This window comes from Thalassophryne amazonica, chromosome 4, assembly GCF_902500255.1.
Source record: "Thalassophryne amazonica chromosome 4, fThaAma1.1, whole genome shotgun sequence".
NCBI classification, from domain to species: Eukaryota; Metazoa; Chordata; class Actinopteri; order Batrachoidiformes; family Batrachoididae; genus Thalassophryne; species Thalassophryne amazonica.
In genome coordinates this window covers 58,838,195-58,859,861 of record NC_047106.1, presented here as the reverse complement: position 1 = coordinate 58,859,861, position 21,667 = coordinate 58,838,195, and the positions used below count along the sequence as shown (strand labels likewise).

General features: G+C 41.1%; 1 protein-coding gene across 5 annotated transcripts in view; it reads left to right on the top strand.

Moving 5' to 3' along the window:
* Positions 1-21,667, top strand: part of LOC117508266 (von Willebrand factor A domain-containing protein 5A-like) — a 131,668-nt gene that overhangs the window by 103,462 nt on the left and 6,539 nt on the right. For 3 of the 5 annotated variants that reach the window (XM_034167952.1, XM_034167950.1, XM_034167948.1), the window contains 2 exons: positions 5,764-5,793; positions 10,657-10,811. In XM_034167952.1, the coding sequence (XP_034023843.1) occupies positions 5,764-5,793; positions 10,657-10,811 (185 nt within the window). The remainder of the gene's footprint in view (positions 1-5,763; positions 5,794-10,656; positions 10,812-21,667) is intronic. The other 2 variants (XM_034167951.1, XM_034167949.1) reach the window with 1 other exon arrangement.

The following is a 21,667-nucleotide window of genomic DNA, read 5'->3' as shown; positions in this document are numbered from 1 at the left end:
CTTCCGCGATGCCTTGCAGTACCCATTGTAGTTTTATCTACTCCAATTGTGGTGCTCTTTATGTTTCCTACGTCAACGTCCCTGTTATTTCGTTTCAGGCTTATGGCTTTCAATAATAAGCCCAATCCGAAAAAGAAAAGTAGCATAATAAGGACTGTCCATGGGGTCCAGGGACCCTCGTTCTTTTTGTTTTTTACTTTCGTCATTTCTACACACTACAGCACACCTATATTCAGAACAGTGGTTTCTTAATGTCTTCTGCTAGCTTTCGTGTCTAACCTGGATCTTAACACCAAGCTCACACACTATTACTAGTCTTATCCTACTGTTCTTACTGTTTGTCTGTGTCTGCAGAAATGACTTTCTTACAGTGAGTTAAATGAATCCATGTACTTCTTTCCCCAATTTTCAAGGCTGTGGGTGTTGTGAGTAGTACTTGATGGGGCCCTTCCCACTTAGGTGAATGCCAGTGTTTTCTCTTGATGCTTCTTATCAACACCCAGTCTCCAGGTACCACTTTAGGGTCATCCTGTGGAGAAATGGGATCATCAGTGTTTTAAACTCTCCCTCGTTGTCTTTCTAACATCTTCCTCATGTAATCTGCCAAATTGGCTTCCTCAGGTACATCCCAAATTTGCCCATAATGTGGTAGTCGATATTTTCTTCCAAACAGTGTTTCATAAGGTGTCAAACCCGTGGTGCAAGTTATGTTTATGTACATCTTCACCAAATCTATGCAATGTGTCCATGGTCTGCCTGTTTCCTCTATTGTCTTTCTAAGTCTGTTTTTTACTGTCCCATTCATCCTTTCCACTAATCCGGCACTTTGTGGATGATAAGCACAGTGATTTTTGAGATTAATCTGTAGCGCTTCTCCTACATATTGCACTATGGCATTGACAAAGTGTGCTCCATTATCTGAATAGACTGTTTCTGGTATTCCAAATCGTGGAATGATGTCTTTGCACAATGCTTTAGCCACTGTAAGTGCATCTGCATGTTTTCAATTACAATTCTACCCATTTTGAGAAGGCATCAATTATGACTAAACAAAATTCCTTCCCTTCATGTTTACTCAACTGTATATAATCCATATGAATCACTTGAAAGGGATATTGTGGTGTTGGAAATTTGCCTCTTTGGGGTCTCAAATTGCCTTGTGAGTTGTGTTTTGCACATGTCATGCATGCTCTACAATGCTGTTTTGCATATGCATCAAACCCATAAAGACAAAAAATTGTAATTGCGATATCATACCCCCTGATGAGACATGCGTCACGCCATGGCTCATGATAGCTGCCCATTTGAACATATTTTTTGGCAATATGGGTTTCTTTTGTGGGTTTCACAGACCACCAATAACCAGCAAAAATCTATTTAAGCATAAAAATTCAAAAAGAAAAAATAATATAGCACCTTCAACTGCACCACAGACTAAAACAGTTAAATGTGGTCTATTAAACATTAGATGTCTCTCTTCTAAGTCCCTGTTAGTAAATTATATAATAATTGATCAACATATTGATTTATTCTGCCTTACAGAAACCTGGTTACAGCAGGATGAATATGTTAGTTTAAATGAGTCAACACCCCCGAGTCACACTAACTGTCAGAACGCTCATAGCACGGGCCGAGGCGGAGCATTAGCAGCAATCTTCCACTCCAGCTTATTAATTAATCAAAAACCCAGACAGAGCTTTAATTCATTTGAAAGCTTGACTCTTAGTCTTGTCCATCCAAATTGGAAGCCCCAAAAACCAGTTTTATTTGTTATCTATCGTCCTCCTGGTCGTTACTGTGAGTTTCTCTGTGAATTTTCGAACCTTTTGTCTGACTTAGTGCTTAGCTCAGATAAGATAATTATAGTGGGCGATTTTAACATCCACACAGATGCTGAGAATGACAGCCTCAACACTGCATTTAATCTATTGTTAGAGTCGATTGGCTTTGCTCAAAATGTAAATGAGTCCACCCACCACTTTAATCATACCTTAGATCTTGTTCTGACTTATGGTATGGAAATTGAAGACTTAACAGTATTCCCTGAAAACCCCCTTCTGTCTGATCATTTCTTAATAACATTTACATTTACTCTGATGGACTACCCAGCAGTGGGGAATAAGTTTCATTACAGTTGAAGTCTTTCAGAAAGTGCTGTAACTAGGTTTAAGGATATGATTCCTTCTTTATGTTCTCCAATGCCATATACCAACACAGGGCAGAGTAGCTACCTAAACTCTGTGAATGAGATAGATTATCTCGTCAATAGTTTTATATCCTCATTGAGGACAACTTTGGATGCTGTAGCTCCTCTGAAAAAGACAGCCTTAAATCAGAAGTGCCTGACTCCGTGGTATAACTCACAAACTCGCAGCTTAAAGCAGATAACCCGTAAGTTGGAGATGAAATGGCGTCTCACTAATTTAGAAGATCTTCACTTAGCCTGGAAAAAGTCTGTTGCTCTATAAAAAAGCCCTCCGTAAAGCTAGGACATCTTACTACTCATCACTAATTGAAGAAAATAAGAACAACCCCAGGTTTCTTTTCAGCACTGTAGCCAGGCTGACAAAGAGTCAGAGCTCTATTGAGCGGAGTATTCCTTTAACTTTAACTAGTAATGACTTCATGACTTTTGTTGCTAATAAAATTTTAACTATTAGAGAAACAATTACTCATAACCATCCCAAAGACATATCGTTCTCTTTGGCTGCTTTCAGTGATGCCGGTATTTGGTTAGACTCTTTCTCTCCGATTGTTCTGTCTGAGTTATTTTCATTAGTTACTTCCTCCAAACCATCAACATGTCTATTAGACCCGATTCCTACCAGGCTGCTCAAGGAAGCCCTACCATTAATTAATGCTTCGATCTTAAATATGATCAATCTATCTTTATTAGTTGGCTATGTACCACAGGCTTTTAAGGTGGCAGTAATTAAACCATTACTTAAAAAGCCATCACTTGACCCAGCTATCTTACTTAATTATAGGCCAATCTCCAACCTTCCTTTTCTCTCAAAAATTCTTGAAAGGGTAGTTGTAAAACAGCTAACTGATCATCTGCAGAGGAATGGTCTATTTGAAGAGTTTCAGTCAGGGTTTAGAATTCATCATAGTACAGAAACAGCATTAGTGAAGGTTACAAATGATCTTCTTATGGCCTCAGACAGTGGACTCATCTCTGTGCTTGTTCTGTTAGACCTCAGTGCTGCTTTTGATACTGTTGACCATAAAATTTTATTACAGTGTTAGAGCATGCCGTAGGTATTAAAGGCACTGCACTGCGGTGGTTTGAATCATATTTATCTAATAGATTACAATTTGTTCATGTAAATGGGGAATCTTCTTCACAGACTAAGGTTAATTATGGAGTTCCACAAGGTTCTGTGCTAGGACTAATTTTATTCACTTTATACATGCTTCTCTTAGGCAGTATTATTAGAAAGCATTGCTTAAATTTTCATTGTTATGCAGATGATACCCAGCTTTATCTATCCATGAAGCCAGAGGACACACACCAATTAGCTAAACTGCAGGATTGTCTTACAGACATAAAGACATGGATGACCTCTAATTTCCTGCTTTTAAACTCAGATAAAACTGAAGTTATTGTACTTGGCCCCACAAATCTTAGAAGCATGGTGTCTAACCAGATCCTTACTCTGGATGGCATTACCCTGACCTCTAGTAATACTGTGAGAAATCTTGGAGTCATTTTTGATCAGGATATGTCCTTCAATGCGCATGTTAAACAAATATGTAGGACTGCTTTTTTGCATTTGCGCAATATCTCTAAAATTAGAAACGTCTTGTCTCAGAGTGATGCTGAAAAACTAATTCATGCATATTTCCTCTAGGCTGGACTATTGTAATTCATTATTATCAGCTTGTCCTAAAAGTTCCCTGAAAAGCCTTCAGTTAATTCAAAATGCTGCAGCTAGAGTACTGACAGGGACTAGAAGGAGAGAGCATATTTCACCCATATTGGCTTCTCTTCATTGGCTTCCTGTTAATTCTAGAATAGAATTTAAAATTCTTCTTCTTACTTATAAGGTTTTGAATAATCAGGTCCCATCTTATCTTAGGGACCTCATAGTACCATATCACCCCAATAGAGCGCTTCGCTCTCAGACTGCAGGCTTACTTGTAGTTCCTAGGGTTTGTAAGAGTAGAATGGGAGGCAGAGCCTTCAGCTTTCAGGCTCCTCTCCTCTGGAACCAGCTCCCAATTCGGATCAGGGAGACAGACACCCTCTCTACTTTTAAGATTAGGCTTAAAACTTTCCTTTTTGCTAAAGCTTATAGTTAGGGCTGGATCAGGTGACCCTGAACCATCCCTTAGTTATGCTGCTATAGACCTAGACTGCTGGGGGGGTTCCCATGATGCACTGAGTGTTTCTTTCTCTTTTTGCTCTGTATGCACCACTCTGCAATTAATTATTAGTGATTGATCTCTGCTCCCCTCCACAGCATGTCTTTTTCCTGGTTCTCTTCCTCAGCCCCAACCAGTCCCAGCAGAAGACTGCCCCTCCCTGAGCCTGGTTCTGCTGGAGGTTTCTTCCTGTTGAAAGGGAGTTTTTCCTTCCCACTGTCACCAAGTGCTTGCTCACAGGGGGTCGTTTTGACCGTTGGGGTTTTTCCGTAATTATTGTATGGCTTTGCCTTACAATATAAAGCGCCTTGGGGCAACTGTTTGTTGTGATTTGGCGCTATATAAATAAAACTGATTATGATTTGATTTGATTTTTGTGGAAATATTTGCTTATTTTGAAATGGATGCCTGCATCACATTTCAAAAAAGCTGGGACAGGAGCAACAAAAGACTGAGGAAGTTGATGAATGCTCAAAGAACACCTTTTTGGAACATTCCACAGGTTAACAGGTTAATTGGAAACAGGTGAGTGTCATGATTGGGTATAAAAGGAGCATCCCCAAAAGGCTCATCCATTCACAAGCAAAGATGCGGCGAGGATCACCACTTTGTGAACAACTGCATGAAAAAAATATTCCAACAGTTTAAGAACAATGTTTCTCAACATTCAATTCCAAGGAATTTAGGGATTCCATCATCTACGGTCTATAATATAATCAGAAGATTCAGAGAATCTGGAGAACTTTCTACACGTAAGCAGCAAGGTTGAAAACCAACATTGAATGCCCATGACCTTCGATCCCTTAAGCGGCACTGAATTAAAAACCGACATCATTGTGTAAAGGATCTTTCAGGTTTCTTTAGGCACTTACAAATTAGAGCTTACTATTCAAAACAAATAAAACCAAAATGATTTGATAGTGATACAAATAATGGTATCGTTGGACTAGTAATAGATTCATATTTATGGAAAAGAATGAAAGCGATATCATCTTTTTAAATATTTTTTGTAACATTTTCATTATTTATATAAACAGTAACAAAACAAATGCATCAAAAAAATAAATAAAAACATCAACACAGCACAATTACAAATTATACCACAAGAGCAAGCATGGGTAATTTACAGCAAATATGAATGAAATGCCCTATGACTGCTGGGATTGGCTCCAGCATTCTTCTGACCCTTAACTGGAGTAAGTAGTAGATTAGTTAGTGGTGATTTCGTTGTAGGTGTACTGCCCAAGATAGGACAACACAGACAGTTGCGCCTAAGATAAATTACATATTTTCAAGTGTAAAACTGGTTGCACATTGTATTTATTTGTTTTTGTTTTGTTTTTTGTAAACATAAAATCTTTGAAGCAAACACTTCCTTTCCTCTTTCATTTGCAGTATGTTCTGTTCAAAGGAGAAAGAGGTCAGGTAAGACTGGGATGAGTGAAACACTGACTGCAGCACAAATTAGTTTTTAGTTTTAGACATGAACAATGGAAGGAGTGACAATACCACTTAATTTTTTCTCAACTTAATTTATTGACTAATAACTATAAATAAAAACGTACTATTGAGCTATCTGCCAAAGTGACAGTCTTGTCAGGCTGGTATTATAATAACCACTGTTGCCACAGTTACTTTGAAAAGTTACTTTATTAGTTACTTTTTACAGTTGCATGATACAGTTACTTCATTAGCAGCTGCGGAAAACTTGTCAGCAGCTGCTGAACTAATAAAGTACCTTGTGATCTAACTTGGTTATTTTTAAGATTGAGTACTCAGAAATTTAACTATTACTTTGCTGATTAGTTACTTTACAGATGACTCAATCTTAAGGGTAACCAAGTTAGATTACTAGTTACCTTATTATATACATTACTTATTAGTTACAAGTTGTCAGCAGAATGAAGTAACAGTAGAAAGTAACTTTTCAAAGTAACTGTGGCAACACTGATAGTAACAGACTATTCTGAAAAATCTCCCCGTGTTTGTGTTTGCGCCCTCCGGGTGCTCCGGCTTCCTCCGACATTCAGTGATGTGTGTTTGGTGAATTGGAAACTTTAAAATTGTCGGTATGTGTCACCCCTTTGAGTCTGGTCTGCTTGAGGTTTCTTCCTCAAATCATCAGAGGGAGTTTTTCCTTACCACTGTCGCCTGTGTGCTTGCTCTAGGGGTTGGCAAGGTTAGACCTTACTTGTGTGAAGTGCCTTGAGGCAACTTTTTTGTGATTTGGCGCTATATAAATAAAAATAAATACACTCAACAAAAATATAAACGCAACACTTTTGGTTTTGCTCCCATTTTGTATGAGATGAACTCAATTTTCCACATACACAATATTATATTATTATTATATTACCATTTCCCTCAAATATTGTTAACAAACCAGTCTAAATCTGTAATAGTGAGCACTTCTCCTTTGCTGAGATAATCCATCCCACCTCACAGGTGTGCCATACCAAGATGCTGATTAGACACCATGATTAGTGCACAGGTGTGCCTTAGACTGTCCACAATAAAATGCCACTCTGAAAGGTGCAGTTTTGTTTTATTGGGGGGAATACCAGTCAGTATCTGGTGTGGCCACCATTTGCCTCATGCAGTGCAACACATCTCCTTCGCATAGAGTTGATCAGGTTGTCAATTGTGGCCTGTGGAATGTTGGTCCAGTCCTCTTCAATGGCTGTGCGAAGTTGCTGGATATTGGCAGGAACTGGTACACGCTGTCGTATACGCCGGTCCAGAGCATCCCAAACATGCTCAATGGGTGACATGTCCGGTGAGTATGCCGGCCATGCAAGAACTGGGACATTTTCAGCTTCCAAGAATTGTGTACAGATCCTTGCAACATGGGGCCGTGCATTATCCTGCTGCATCATGAGGTGATGTTCTTGGATGTATGGCACAACAATGGGCCTCAGGATCTCGTCACGGTATCTCTGTGCATTCAAAATGCAATCAATAAAATGCACCTGTGTTCTTCGTCCATAACAGACGCCTGCCCATACCATAACCCCACTGCCACCATGGGTCACTCGATCCACAACATTGACATCAGAAAGCCGCTCACCCACACGACGCCACACACGCTGTCTGCCATCTGCCCTGAACAGTGTGAACCGGGATTCATCCGTGAAGAGAACACCTCTCCAACGTGCCAAACGCCAGCGAATGTGAGCATTTGCCCACTCAAGTCGGTTACGACGACGAACTGGAGTCAGGTCGAGACCCCGATGAGGATGACGAGCATGCAGATGAGCTTCCCTGAGACGGTTTCTGACGGTTTGTGCAGAAATTCTTTGGTTATGCAAACCGATTGTTTCAGCAGCTGTCCGAGTGGCTGGTCTCAGACGATCTTGGAGGTGAACATGCTGGATGTGGAGGTCCTGGGCTGGTGTGGTTACACGTGGTCTGTGGTTGTGAGGCTGGTTGGGTGTACTGCCAAATTCTTTGAAACGCCTTTGGAGATGGCTTATGGTAGAGAAATTAACATTCAATACACGAGCAACAGCTCTGGTTGACATTCCTGCTGTCAGCATGCCAGTTGCACGCTCCCTCAAATCTTGCGACATCTGTGGCATTGTGCTGTGTGATAAAACTGCACCTTTCAGAGTGGCCTTTTATTGTGGACAGTCTAAGGCACACCTGTGCACTAATCATGGTGTCTAATCAGCATCTTGATATGGCACACCTGTGAGGTGGGATGGATTATCTCAGCAAAGGAGAAGTGCTCACTATCACAGATTTAGACTGGTTTGTGAACAATATTTGAGGGAAATGGTGATATTGTGTTTGTGGAAAAAGTTTTAGATCTTTGAGTTCATCTCATACAAAATGGGAGCAAAACCAAAGTGTTGTGTTTATATTTTTGTTGAGTGTAGAAATAAAATAAAGGTGTGCTTATGTGGTGTGGGTGTGAATGTGTTTGTCTATATGTGGCCCTGCTATGCACCGTCAGTGTCCAGGGTATACCCTGCCTCACACTTGATGACTGCTGGATAGCCTCCAGCCCCCTCCCCCCATGACCCTTTAAAGCTGGGCTTACACTGTGCGAGTATTGGCCCTTTTTCAGCCGATTTTTCACTCGTGCGAGAATTTTTTGGATCGTGCCAAGTTTCAACTTAATCGTGCGTCCTGCATCGTGTAGTATACATGGAGTAACGAGCTGCGTTTAACATCTCACGACCACCTCCCGATCAGCAATCATATGGTCGGATGAAAATCAAACCTGTTTGATATTGTGGTCAGCCGTCATGAGGGTATTGCGCTATTGAAGCAGCACAACAAGCGTCTACGCGCTGATTACGTCTCGCGCTGTGCATGTGCAAACACCGGAGAGAACATAAACTGTGATCATTGTAACAAGCCTGGCTCGACGGCAAGTCACAACCCAAACAAACTAGCTGGAAGGGGGAAATAACTCAAAAGGTTCAGGCCAATTAAAATAGTTTATTTAACAAACAACAATAAAATGCAACATAAATACAAGGCATGCAAATGTAAGTAAGAATCAGTGGTGTATGCAGTGTATGAAGGCGCATGAATATGTAGGTGCAAATGTGTTGGCATGTGAAAACCAAAAGTAACTAAAACAAAAAATGAACTGAAGACAAACCAAATGGGTTACCTGGTGGGGAGAGAGCAGAGAGAGTGAATGAGCACAGCACAGGTGCCACCACTCAAGCAGCCTCACCCCTGCCTGCCGTGGGGAGCCTCCCACAACAGGCAGGGGAGGGCCGTGACACCCCCCTCCTTAAAATGAGGGTACTACTCTCATCCAAACAGGCCTACGTACATAAGACCCAACCAAAATAATACCCGTGCATACAGTACTTTCTGCACCCTTCCACCAGCTGTCCATACCTCCACCCAGCAGCCCTGGTACCTGGGGAGCAGTTTAAGAGCAGGAGGACAAATAGTGAGGCAAAAAGGAGCAGAGAAACACATTAGGTTACAGGAGCATGGGAAAGAGCATCAGCAATAATGTTATCTTTACCACTGATGTGTCTTATGTCAAGAGTGTACGGTTGTAAAAACAAAGCCCAACGCATAAGGCACTGGTTGAGATTCTGCAGAGACCTCAAAAAGGTCAGTGGATTATAATCAGTGAATACAGTCAACGGAGTCGACCCGGAACCTACATAGGCCTCGAAGTGCTGTAAAGCCCAAATGAGGCCCAAAGCCTCTTTTTCAATTACAGAATAATTAAATTGATACTTATTAAATTTCCAGGAGAAGAAACTTACAGGGCACTCAACATTATCATCATTGTCCTGTAGAAGTACAGCACCTGCCCCAATCTGACTGGCATCAACCTGTAATTTAAAAGGTTTACTAAAATTTGGTGCTGCCAACACCGGAGCGGAACACAGCAATGCCTTAACTAAATCAAAGGCCTCCTGACATTGCGGGGACCAGAAAAACTCAACCTCGGCTTTCAACAGGTTGGTCAGAGGGGCAACTACCATAGAAAAGTTTTTACAGAAGGAGCGGTAGTACCCGGCCATCCCAAAGAAGCGCATAAGCTCCTTTTTAGTAGTCGGAGGAGGAAACTGCTTTACGGCCTGTATTTTAGCCTCCACGGGACGGACAAAACCTTGACCCACGACTTTACCAAGGTAGGTGACTGTGGCTCTGGCAAACTCACACTTTGCCAAGTTTACAGTCAACCTGGCCCACACCAGCCGATCAAACAAGGCTTGCACTCTCCGGACATGCTCCTCCCAGGAATCCGAGTAGACATGCGATGCGAGAGGTCCCGGGTTCAAATCCCGGATGAGCCCCCACATATAACAAGCCTGGCTCGACGGCAAGTCACAACCCAAACAAACTAGCTGGGAGGGGGAAATAACTCAGAAGGTTCAGGCCAATTAAAATAGTTTATTTAACAAACAATAATAAAATGCAACATAAATACAAGGCATGCAAATGTAAGTAAGAATCAGTGGTGTACGCTGTGCATGAAGGCGCATGAATACATAGGTGCAAATGTGTTGGCGTGTGAAAACCAAAAGTAACTAAAACAAAAAATGAACTGAAGACAAACTAAATGGGTTACCTGGTGGGGAGAGAGCAGAGAGAGTGAATGAGCACAGCACAAACAATTTAACAGCACAGCACAGGTGCCACCACTCAAGCAGCCTCACCCCTGCCTGCCGTGGGGAGCCTCCCACAACAGGCAGGGGAGGGCCGTGACATCATGTGTGTATATATATATATATATATATATATATATATATATATATATATATATATATATAATATGAAAAATTAATTGTGAGCACTTTACAGAAGTGGAGAGCCTGGAGGAGGAGGAGGTACCAAGAGATCCATTGCTGCAGTTGGTCTCTCTTCAGAAGGCATCTGGTTCCTGGGTGATGGAACCCGCTCTCGCTGCTGTCCTGGGAAAGACCATTGAAGAGGTGGAAAAACAGAAGCCTGCACAGGTGAGTGTCTTAACAGAATACAGACCCTCGCCACTGTTGACTTTATAGTTAAGTAACCATTAGCTTACACATCAACAGCATCACAATCACAAAGACACAATCAGTGGCGGATCTTGAAAAATTTCTCAGGAGGCCACAATTTTTTTTATATTGATTAAAGGACATGTTGATAACGTCCCAGTTAGCAACACAACATCAAAGTATTCATAATTGTCAGTCTCTCTGCGCACATGCGCTCATAATTTGTGGTCTCTGATGTTTTTTTATTCTTCTCCCTGAGCAGGTTAACAGGTGCATTTCCGGAAAACGTCTCACTCTGCAATTTTTGGCGTGTGGCGTACTTATTAGCAAAGTAGAAGCATTTCGATGGCGGTCGGATTTTGGAACCTAAAGTGTCGTGACACTACTGTTTGTGTCACAGAATGCTGGTTTACTTCTGCTGTGAACATGATATGGACTGTCTCTGCCTGGACATGCAGATGTATTGGAGAAACCCAGAAGACGCTATTTCAGGAGATAATGGGCTCTCTATCTAATGTGCCACGATCATGACAAATTGAGCAGAGCTGGGATCGGACATTATGCGCACATGCGATCAGAACCTCAGGGCAAGCGGACCTGGACATTATTCTCTGGCCGCCTATCCGTACCTGAGGACAAGTGTAACTTGATCATCCATATTCATAAATGCAGAGTATTGAAATTTACACGGACGTCTGGCTGAATTTGAACAATATACATATAAGCAGTATTAAGCTTATAGACTCTCAAATGTCATAAAACTGTTCATCTCTATAAGGAACTTTTAAAAAGAATTTATGTTGAATCATCCCTTAAAAGTAAACAGCTGACATGCAGGTTAATACGGCTGCTACGCTGTTTTAACCTGCATGTCAGCTGTTTATTGCCACATAAGGCTGAGTTCAAAAATAATGAAGCCAAAATGAGACATAACCATCAAAATTTAAAAGTGGTCTTTTTTGTGAATTGTTATTATTTTAGGTATGGTTATATATCGTAGTTTCAATATTTCTATTGGTCTCGGTTCAGTCATTGCTAGAAATTATCAGTGCATATATACTATAATGTGTTAGAGCGTAACGCTTGTGACAACAGTTGGAGGTATCTGCTTTAGTCTGCAAAAGCCTGAAACAAAGAAATTCTGTCCATTAGTTCCTGGAATTATGGAACAAGTAATATAATTATTCTTTTGAAGCAGAGATATAGCTAAGGTTTTGACACAAATAAATCAAGGACTTCTCAGCGTTACGCTTGGGACAGTTTTACCTCCTCCGCAGTATCAGTCCCAACATGATAAAACTCAAAGTTATACTTGTTTCTCAACCAACTGTGTGTTAGTATGAAGCACAAATAAACAAACTGACAAAATACAAGGTTATTTCTTTAACATTCAACTTGAAATGATAATGCTAAATATCAATGTCACACAAAATTGATGAAAAAAGTCCTATTTTGGGGGTAAATTTCGTGCATATCTCTGGAACCATGCGGAATTTTTCCATGAAATTTTCAGTACCTGTCAAAGAGACTATAGGCAACTCACAGATAAATCTGGATGGTGCTAAATAAAATAATGACTTGTTCATGACAGATGCAATGCAAATCAGCAGTTAGGCTTCATTATTTTTGAACTAGGCCATAATGGACACAGTATGTCTCCATGACATTTTCACAGGTCACATGATGACAGAGACACACACACACACACACACACACACACACACACATATATATATATATATATATATATATATATATATATATATATATATAATAAGATTTTTCTGAAGTTATATTCAACACTTATAAGCGTTTTGTTTTGATTTGAACAGGCTACGTTTATGACTCATGGCCACGCAGGCGCACAAAACCTTCTCATAGCTCCTGCTTTTACTGTGACTGCATCAAAGTAAACAGTTTTCACTTAAAAATGAGGTGTCATAACACGACATCACACTTGTGTCAACTTTTCAATTAATTTGTGCCTCAGTTCATAACTTCAGCAGCTGCATTGCACTGAAGCACACGCCGGAACGCTTCTAATAGCTACGTCACCTGTCGGAAACACACGAGTACCCACGCGTACTTTGTTTTTGGAAGTCTCCGTAGCTGTTTGTTGCGAATGCCGTATCCTTTGAAACCATTCACGGAAGTGCACAAAGTAATCCCGGTGGATCATCGGATGGTCACAAACAGCCTAAATCTAAATTGTTATGATTTCGGTGCAACATGTCCTTTCAGGCGACTCATTCAGTAGGAACATTAAGCAGGACAGTCGTATGAATTTGTTGTCAGCTGATTAAATCGTACAGCAATACCTCTGCTAGATGGCAGCACACAACAGAAAGATTCCCCTCTTGCTACATACAGCAAGTAAAACAAGTAAAGTGGGGCAAAAAAGTATTTAGTCAGCCCCCGATTGTGCAAGTTCTCTGACTTAGAAAGATGAGAGAGGTCTGTAATTTTCATCATAGGGACACTTCAACTATGAGAGACAAAATGAGAAAAAAAAATCCAGGAAATCAAATTGTAGGATTTTTAAAGAATTTATTTGTAAATTATGGTGGAAAATAAGTATTTGGTCACCCACAAACAAGCAAGATTTCTGGCTCTCACAGACCTGTAACTTCTTCTTTAAGAAGCTCTTCTGTCCTGCACCTGTTACCTGTATTAATGGCACCTGTTTGAACTTATCTGTATAAAAGACACCTGTCCACAGCCTCAAACAGGCAGACTCCAAACTCAACCATGGCCAAGACCAAACAGCTTTTGAAGGACACCAGGAAGAAAATTGTAGACCTGCACCAGGCTGGGAAGAATGAATCTACAGTAGGCAAGCAGGTTGGTGTGAATAAATCAACTGTGGGAGCAATTGTAATAAAATAGAAGACATACAAGACCAGTGATAATCTCCCTCGATCTGGGTCTCCACGCATGATGTCGTCCCGTGGGGTCAACAGTGAGCATAAACCCCAGAACTACACAGAGGGACCTGATAAATGACCTGCAGAGAGCTGGGACCAAAGTAACAAAGGCTAAACACTACGCAGAGAGGGACTCATATCCTGCAGTGCCAGGCGTGTCCCCCTGCTTAAGCCAGTACATGTCCAGAACCGTCTGAAGTTTGCCAGAGAGCATATGGATGATCCAGAAGAGGATTGGGAGAATATCATGTGGTCAGATGAAACCAAAATAGAACTTTTTGGTAAAAACTCAACTCATTGTGTTTGGAGGAAGAAGAATGCTGAGTTGTATCCCAAAAATGCCATATCTACTGTGAAGCATGGGGGTGGAAACATCATGCTTTGGGGCTGTTTTTCTGCAAAGGGGACAGGACAACTGATCTGTGTTAAGGGAAGAATGAACGGGGCCATGTATCATGAGATTTTAAGCCAAAACCTCCTTCCATCAGTGAGAGCATTGAAGATGTAATGTGGATGGGTCTTCCAGCATGACAATGATCCCAAACACACCGCTCGGCAATGGAGTGGCTCTGTAAAAAGCATTTCAAGGTCCTGGAGTGGCTGAGCCAGTCTCCATACCTCAACCCCATAGAAAATTTGTGGACGGAGTTGAAAGTCCATGATGCTCAGCGACAGCCCCAAAACATCACTGCTCTAGAGGAGATACGCATGGAGGAATGGGCCAAAATACCAGCTACAGTGTGTGCAAACCTGGTGAAGACTGACAGGAAACATTTGACCGCTGTCATTGATTATGTTACAAAGTATTGAGATTATGTTAGAAAGTATTGAGTTGAACTTTTGTTATTGACCAAATACTTATTTTCCACCATAATTTACAAATAAATTCTTTAAAAATCCCACAATGTGCTTTCCTGGATTTTTTTTTTTCTCATTTTGTCTCTCATAGTTGAAGTGTACCTATGTTGAAAATTACAGCTCTCTCATCTTTCTAAGTAGGGGAACTTACACAATCACGGGCTGACTAAATACTTTTTTACCCCACTGTATTGGACTCATCACCATTTTCTCACAAAATATATTTATAAAAGTACTATTGGCATGAAATTTTTTATCAGATGCTGGTTACAACCCAGATAATCCACACATGCAAAGAAATCAAACCATAGATGTCCACAAATGAACTTATGTGTAATGGTGTGAAATGACAGGGAAAAAGTATTGAACACCTGTAGAAAGGGAGGTGAAAAAGGCATGGCAAGCAAAGACACCATTTAAATGTCAGTCATTAGATACCAGTCCTGCCCCTGGTCAGTACAAATTGATATCAACTGGTGCAGTTTCAACTGATGACCTATAACAAGGTGTCTCTTTACCAAGGTGTCACACAAGAAACTTCTCATGATGGGTAAAAACAGAGATCTGTCAAGATTTTTGCAACCTTAATGTTGCAAAACATACTGAGGGCATTGGTTTCAGAAAGATTTCTAAACTTCTGAATGTTCCAGTGACCACTCTTGGGGCCATAATCCCGAAGTGGAAAGAACATAATTTCATCATAAACCGGCCACGACCAGGTGCTCCTCACAAGATTTCTGACAGAAGAGTAAAAAGAATTATCAGAAGAGTTGTCCAAGAGCAAAGGACCACTTGTGGAGCCTTTCAGTGCAAATATAGACCTGAGTAAGGGCCCCTTCATCCATAGTGCGAATTTGGTCAATTTTCGCATTAAGTGCGCATGAAGCAGGAATCGTGTGCAAAACATGTAAAATTGTAGCTGCCTTGTACACCTGCTGCTACAACTATTTACGCACACCAGCGGCTGAAAGACAAGAGTGTGTTAAGCGTGTGAGCCCATCGACCCTTCTCGTGGCAGATGCTGGACAAATTCCAGGTGACACCCACGAACATCTAACACCGCTTCTTTGGCACTTAGAAAATGTGTGGCCATTTGGCCTCTACCTCTACTGGTGGTTGGCTGTCACTGTGGTATTGTATCACTTCCTGTTCCGGAGCACAGCAGTGTTTTGCTATATCTGTTAGCTGTTTAATCTGCGCAGTTAGATTGATCTAGATAACTAGATAACGATTTATTTCACAGTGTAATCTTCACGTGCCTTAAATAAAGCACTCTTTCTGCTGAATCACCTCTAAATTATTCCCACATTATTCACTTTCTGTGTTTTTAGGAATCCGCTAGCTTAGCGCAGCTATTAGTTCTTAGCCGGTTTAGCATGGCGGCTTCTCCTGTCTCTCCCGCACTTTTCTGCGCTGGGTGTGAAATGTTTAGTTATTCCTCAGCCTCCTTTAGCAGTAACGGTACTTGTAATAAGTGTAGCTTGTTCGTAGCTTTGGAGGCCAGGCTGGGCGAATTGGAGACTCGGCTCCGCACCTTGGAAAACATTACAGCTAGCCAGGCCCCTGTAGTTGGTGCGGGCCAAGGTAGCCTAGCCGCTGTTAGCTGTCCCCCAGTGGATCCTGAGCAGCCGGGAAAGCAGGCCAACTGGGTGACTGTGAGGAGGAAGCGTAGTCCTAAACAGAAGCCCCGTGTACACCGCCAACCCGTTCACATTTCTAACCGTTTTTCCCCACTCGGCGACACACCAGCAGAGGAACAAACTCTGGTTATTGGCGACTCTGTTTTGAGAAATGTGAAAGTTAGCGACACCAGCAACCATAGTCATATGTCTTCCGGGGGCCAGAGCAGGCGACATTAAAGGAAGTTTGAAACTGCTGGCTAAGGCTAAGCATAAATTTGGTAAGATTGTAATTCACGTCGGCAGTAATAACACCCGGTTACGCCAATCGGAGGTCACTAAAATTAATATTGAATCGGTGTGTAACTTTTCAAATACAATGTCGGACTCTGTAGTTTTCTCTGGGCCCCTCCCCAATCGGACCGGGAGTGACATGTTTAGCCACATGTACTCCTTGAATTGCTGGCTGTCTGAGTGGTGTCCAAAAAATGAGGTGGGCTTCATAGATAATTGGCAAAGCTTCTGGGGAAAACCTGGTCTTGTTAGGAGAGACGGCATCCATCCCACTTTGGATGGAGCAGCTCTCATCTCTAGAAATGTGGCTTATTTTATTAAACCCTCCAAATCGTGACTATCCAGGGTTGGGACCAGGAAGCAGAGTTGTAGTCATACACACCTCTCTGCAGCTTCTCTCCCCCTGCCATCCCCCCAATACCCCATCCCCGTAGAGACGGTGCCTGCCCCCAGACCACCAATAACCAGTAAAAATCTATTTAAGCATAAAAATTCAAAAAGAAAAAATAATATAGCACCTTCAACTGCACCACAGACTAAAACTGTTAAATGTGGTCTATTAAACATTAGATCTCTCTCTTCTAAGTCCCTGTTAGTAAATGATATAATAATTGATCAACATATTGATTTATTCTGCCTCACAGAAACCTGGTTACAGCAGGATTAATATGTTAGTTTAAATGAGTCAACACCCCCGAGTCACACTAACTGTCAGAATGCTTGAAGCACGGGTCGAGGAGGAGGATTAGCAGCAATCTTCCACTCCAGCTTATTAATTAATCAAAAACCCAGACAGAGCTTTAATTCATTTGGAAGCTTGACTCTTAGTCTTGTCCATCCAAATTAGAAGTCTCAAAAACCAGTTTTATTTGTTATTGTCTATCGTCCACCTGGTTGTTACTGTGAGTTTCTTTGTGATTTTTCAGACCTTTTGTCTGACTTAGTGCTTAGCTCAGATAAGATAATTATAGTTGGTGATTTTAACATCCACATAGATGCTGGGAATGACAGCCTAAACACTACATTTAATCTATTATTAGACTCAGTTGGCTTCGCCCAAAATGTAAATGAGCCCACCCACCACTTTAACCACACTTTAGATCTTGTTCTTACATATGGCATAGAAATTGAAAACTAAACAGTATTCCCTGAAAACCCCTTTTTGTCTTATCATTTCTTAATAACATTTACATTTACTTTAATGGACTACCCAGCAGTGGGGAATACGTTTCATTACAGTAGAAGTCTTTCTGAAAGCGTTGTAACTAGGTTTAAGGATATGATTCCTTCTTTATGTTCTTCAATGCCATATACCAACACAGTGCAGAGTAGCTACCTAAACTCTGTGAGTGAGATAGATTATCTTGTCTCTGAAAAAGAGAGCCTTAAATCAGAAGTGCCTGACTCCGTGGTATAACTCACAAACTCGTAGCTTAAAGCAGATAACCCGTAAGCTGGAGAGGAAATGGCGTCTCACTAATTTAGAAGATCTTCATTTAGCCTGGAAAAAGAGTCTGTTGCTCTATAAAAAAAAGCCCTCCGTAAAGCTAGGACATCTTACTATTCATCACTAATTGACGAAAATAAGAACAACCCCAGGTTTCTTTTCAGCACTGTAGCCAGGCTGACAAAGAGTCAGAGCTCTATTGAGCCGAGTATTCCTTTAACTTTAACTAGTAATGACTTCATGACTTTCTTTGCAAATAAAATTTTAACTATTAGAGAAAAAATTATTCATAACCATCCCAAAGACATATCTTTATGTTCGGCTGCTTTCAGTAATGCTGGTATTTGGTTAGACTCTTTCTCTCCGATTGTTCTGAGTTATTTTCATTAGTCACTTCCCCCAAACCATCAACATGTCTATTAGACCCCATTCCTACCAGGCTGCTCAAGGAAGCCCTACCATTAATTAATGCTTCGATCTTAAATATGATCAATCTATCTTTATCAGTTGGCTATGTACCACAGGCTTTTAAGGTGGCAGTAATTAAACCATTACTTAAAAAGCCATCACTTGACCCAGCTATCTTAGCTAATTATAGGCCAATCTCCAACCTTCCTTTCTCTCAAAAATTCTTGAAAGGGTAGTTGTAAAACAGCTAACTGATCATCTGCAGAGGAATGGTCTATTGAAGAGTTTCAGTCAGGTTTCAGAATTCATCATGGTACAGAAACAGCATCATTGAAGGTTACAAATGATCTTCTTATGGCCTCAGACAGTGGACTCATCTCTGTGCTCGTCCTGTTAAACCTCAGTGCAGCTTTTGATACTGTTGACCATAAAATTTTATTACAGAGATTAGAGCATGCCATTGGTATTAAAGGCACTGCACTGCAGTGGTTTGAATCATATTTATCTAATAGATTACAATTTGTTCATGTAAATGGGGAGTCTTCTTCACGGACTATGGCTAATTATGGAGTTCCACAAGGTTCTGTGCTAGGACCAATTTTATTCACTTTATACATGCATCCCTTGGGCAGTATTATTAGAAAGCATTGCTTAAATTTTCATTGTTACGCAGATGATACCCAGCTTTATCTATCCATGAAGCCAGAGGACATACACCAATTAGTTAAACTGCAGGAATGTCTTGCAGACATAAAGACATGGATGACCTCTAATTTCCTGCTTTAAATTCAGATAAAACTGAAGTTATTGTACTTGGCCCCACAAATCTTAGAAACATGGTGTCTAACCAGATCCTTACTCTGGATGGCATTACCCTAACCTCCAGTAATACTGTAAGAAATCTTGGAGTAATTTTTGATCAGGATATGTCCTTCAATGCCCATATAAGCAAATATGTAGGACTGCTTTTTTGCATTTGCGCAATATCTCTAAATTAGAAAGGTCTTGTCTCAGAGTGATGCTGAAAAGCTAATTCATGCATTTATTTCTTCTAGGCTGGACTATTGTAATTCATTATTATCAGGTTGTCCTAAATGTTCCCTGAAAAGCCTTCAGTTAATTCAAAATGCTGCAGCTAGAGTACTGACAGGGACTAGGAGAGAGCATATTTCACCCATATTGGCTTCTCTTCATTGGCTCTCTGTTAATTCCAGAATAGAATTTAAAATTCTTCTTCTTACTTATAAGGTTTTGAATAATCAGGTCCCAACTTATCTTAGGGACCTCATAGTACCATATCACCCCAATAGAGCGCTTCGCTCTCAGACTGCAGGCTTACTTGTAGTTCCTAGGGTTTGTAAGAGTAGAATGGGAGGCAGAGCCTTCAGCTTTCAGGCTCCTCTCCTGTGGAACCAGCTCCCAATTCGGATTAGGGAGACAGACACCCTCTCTACTTTTAAGATTATTCTTAAAACTTTCCTTTTTGCTAAAGCTTATAGTTAGGGCTGGATCAGGTGACCCTTAACCATCCCTTAGTTATGCTGCTATAGACTTAGAGTCCTGGGAGGGGTTCCCATGATGCACTGAGTGGTTCTTTTTATTCACCTCTTTTTGCTCTGTATGCACCACTCTGCATTTAATCATTAGAGATTGATCTCTGCTCTCTTCCACAGCATGTCTTTTTCCTGATTCTCTCCCCTCAGCCCCAACCAGTCCCAGCAGAAGACTGCCCCTCCCTGAGCCTGGTTCTGCTGGAGGTTTCTTCCTGTTAAAAGGGAGTTTTTCCTTCCCACTGTCGCCAAGTGCTTGCTCATAGGGGGTCGTTTTGACCGTTGGGGTTTTTCTGTAATTATTGTATGGCTTTTGCCTTATAGTACAAAGCGCCTTGGGGCAACTGTTTGTTGTGATTTGGCGCTATATAAATAAAATTGATTTGATTTGCACTATTAACATGACAACAGTCAGCAGACAATCATTGCTGAGCTGGCAGTGAAATTTGTGTAAGTGCCTCACAACTGTGAAGTTGCCGGCTGCCCCCACAACATGTGTGTGTGTGTGTGTGTTTTGCGCGCAACTCCCCGCCGCAACATGTACAGTGGTCCCTCGTTTATCGCGGGAGTTACGTTCTAAAAATAGCCCGCGATAGGTGAATTCCGCGAAGTAGCCAGTGTTATTTTTTTTACAATTATTATAGATGTTTTAAGGCTGTAAAACCCCTCACTACACACATTTTCTCACTTTTCTCTCCTGTGTAAACACTCTCAAAGTTCAAACCTTAGTACAAAAATAAGTCTAGTATTATAGAATCAAACCAAAGATCAAAACCTGTTTTCAGGACCAAACATTTGTTTGAGAAATAAAAGTAGAACGTTTTCCTATAAATAATTATGATGGCTTTTAGAACTAACAAATTTAATTTTAACAATCAAGCTACGAGGTTGGACACATAAGAAATTATTAATAGTGACTGACCAGTATGTCACAGTTCCTCTGATCGCGCCTCTTCGTCGTAGCGCCACTCCGCAGCGTATTTTTCCCACCTCGGGGCAGGTGCCTTTTCCGAGTGATATGGGTAGTTGTTGGCGCTCTTTTTTTTCTTCTGATCGAGAAGATTCTTATAAACAGACACACGCAGAACACAATGCGCGTGCTTTTTCTTCGCTGCTGGAGCGCTCTGCATCAAAACAGTGAGTGTAGTCTCTGGACCTGTTGCCAGATTTTGGCTGCAACTAAGCACAGCAGACAGTTAAAAAAAAAAAAAAAAAAAAAAGAAGCATGCAAAATTGCACTAAAAAAAATCCGCGAACTGGCGAGACCCCGAAAGGTGAACCGCGATATAGAGAGGGTGTTTTGATGGACGCGCGTGTGTGCTTGTGTGGAAATAAATAAAAATGGACCATCAGTTCATGTGGACACGCAGCAGGCGATCTGAATGTCTCGTCTGACAGGACGTGTGTCGGGCCGTGAGGGCTGTGAGCAGCACGCTGCAGGACCAGGACAACCCAGCAGTGCGACAAATACACCACTTTCAGTTACATATCAGCAGAAATACGCCATACTAAATGCCATTTGGTCAGTTATCACAGTACTTTTTTCGTTTTTTAATAAATATGTTTATCTGCTTGTTGATTTTAGCCATTTCACGCTCCTGTTACAAGACAGTGATTGTAGCGCAGTGGTAAATTTTCCATCTGGTAATAAGAGGGTGCGGGTTCAAATCCTGTGTGTGGCATTGTTTTGTTTTTTTTTATTTAACCAGGGTTATTTAATCGCGGGCTTCTGTTT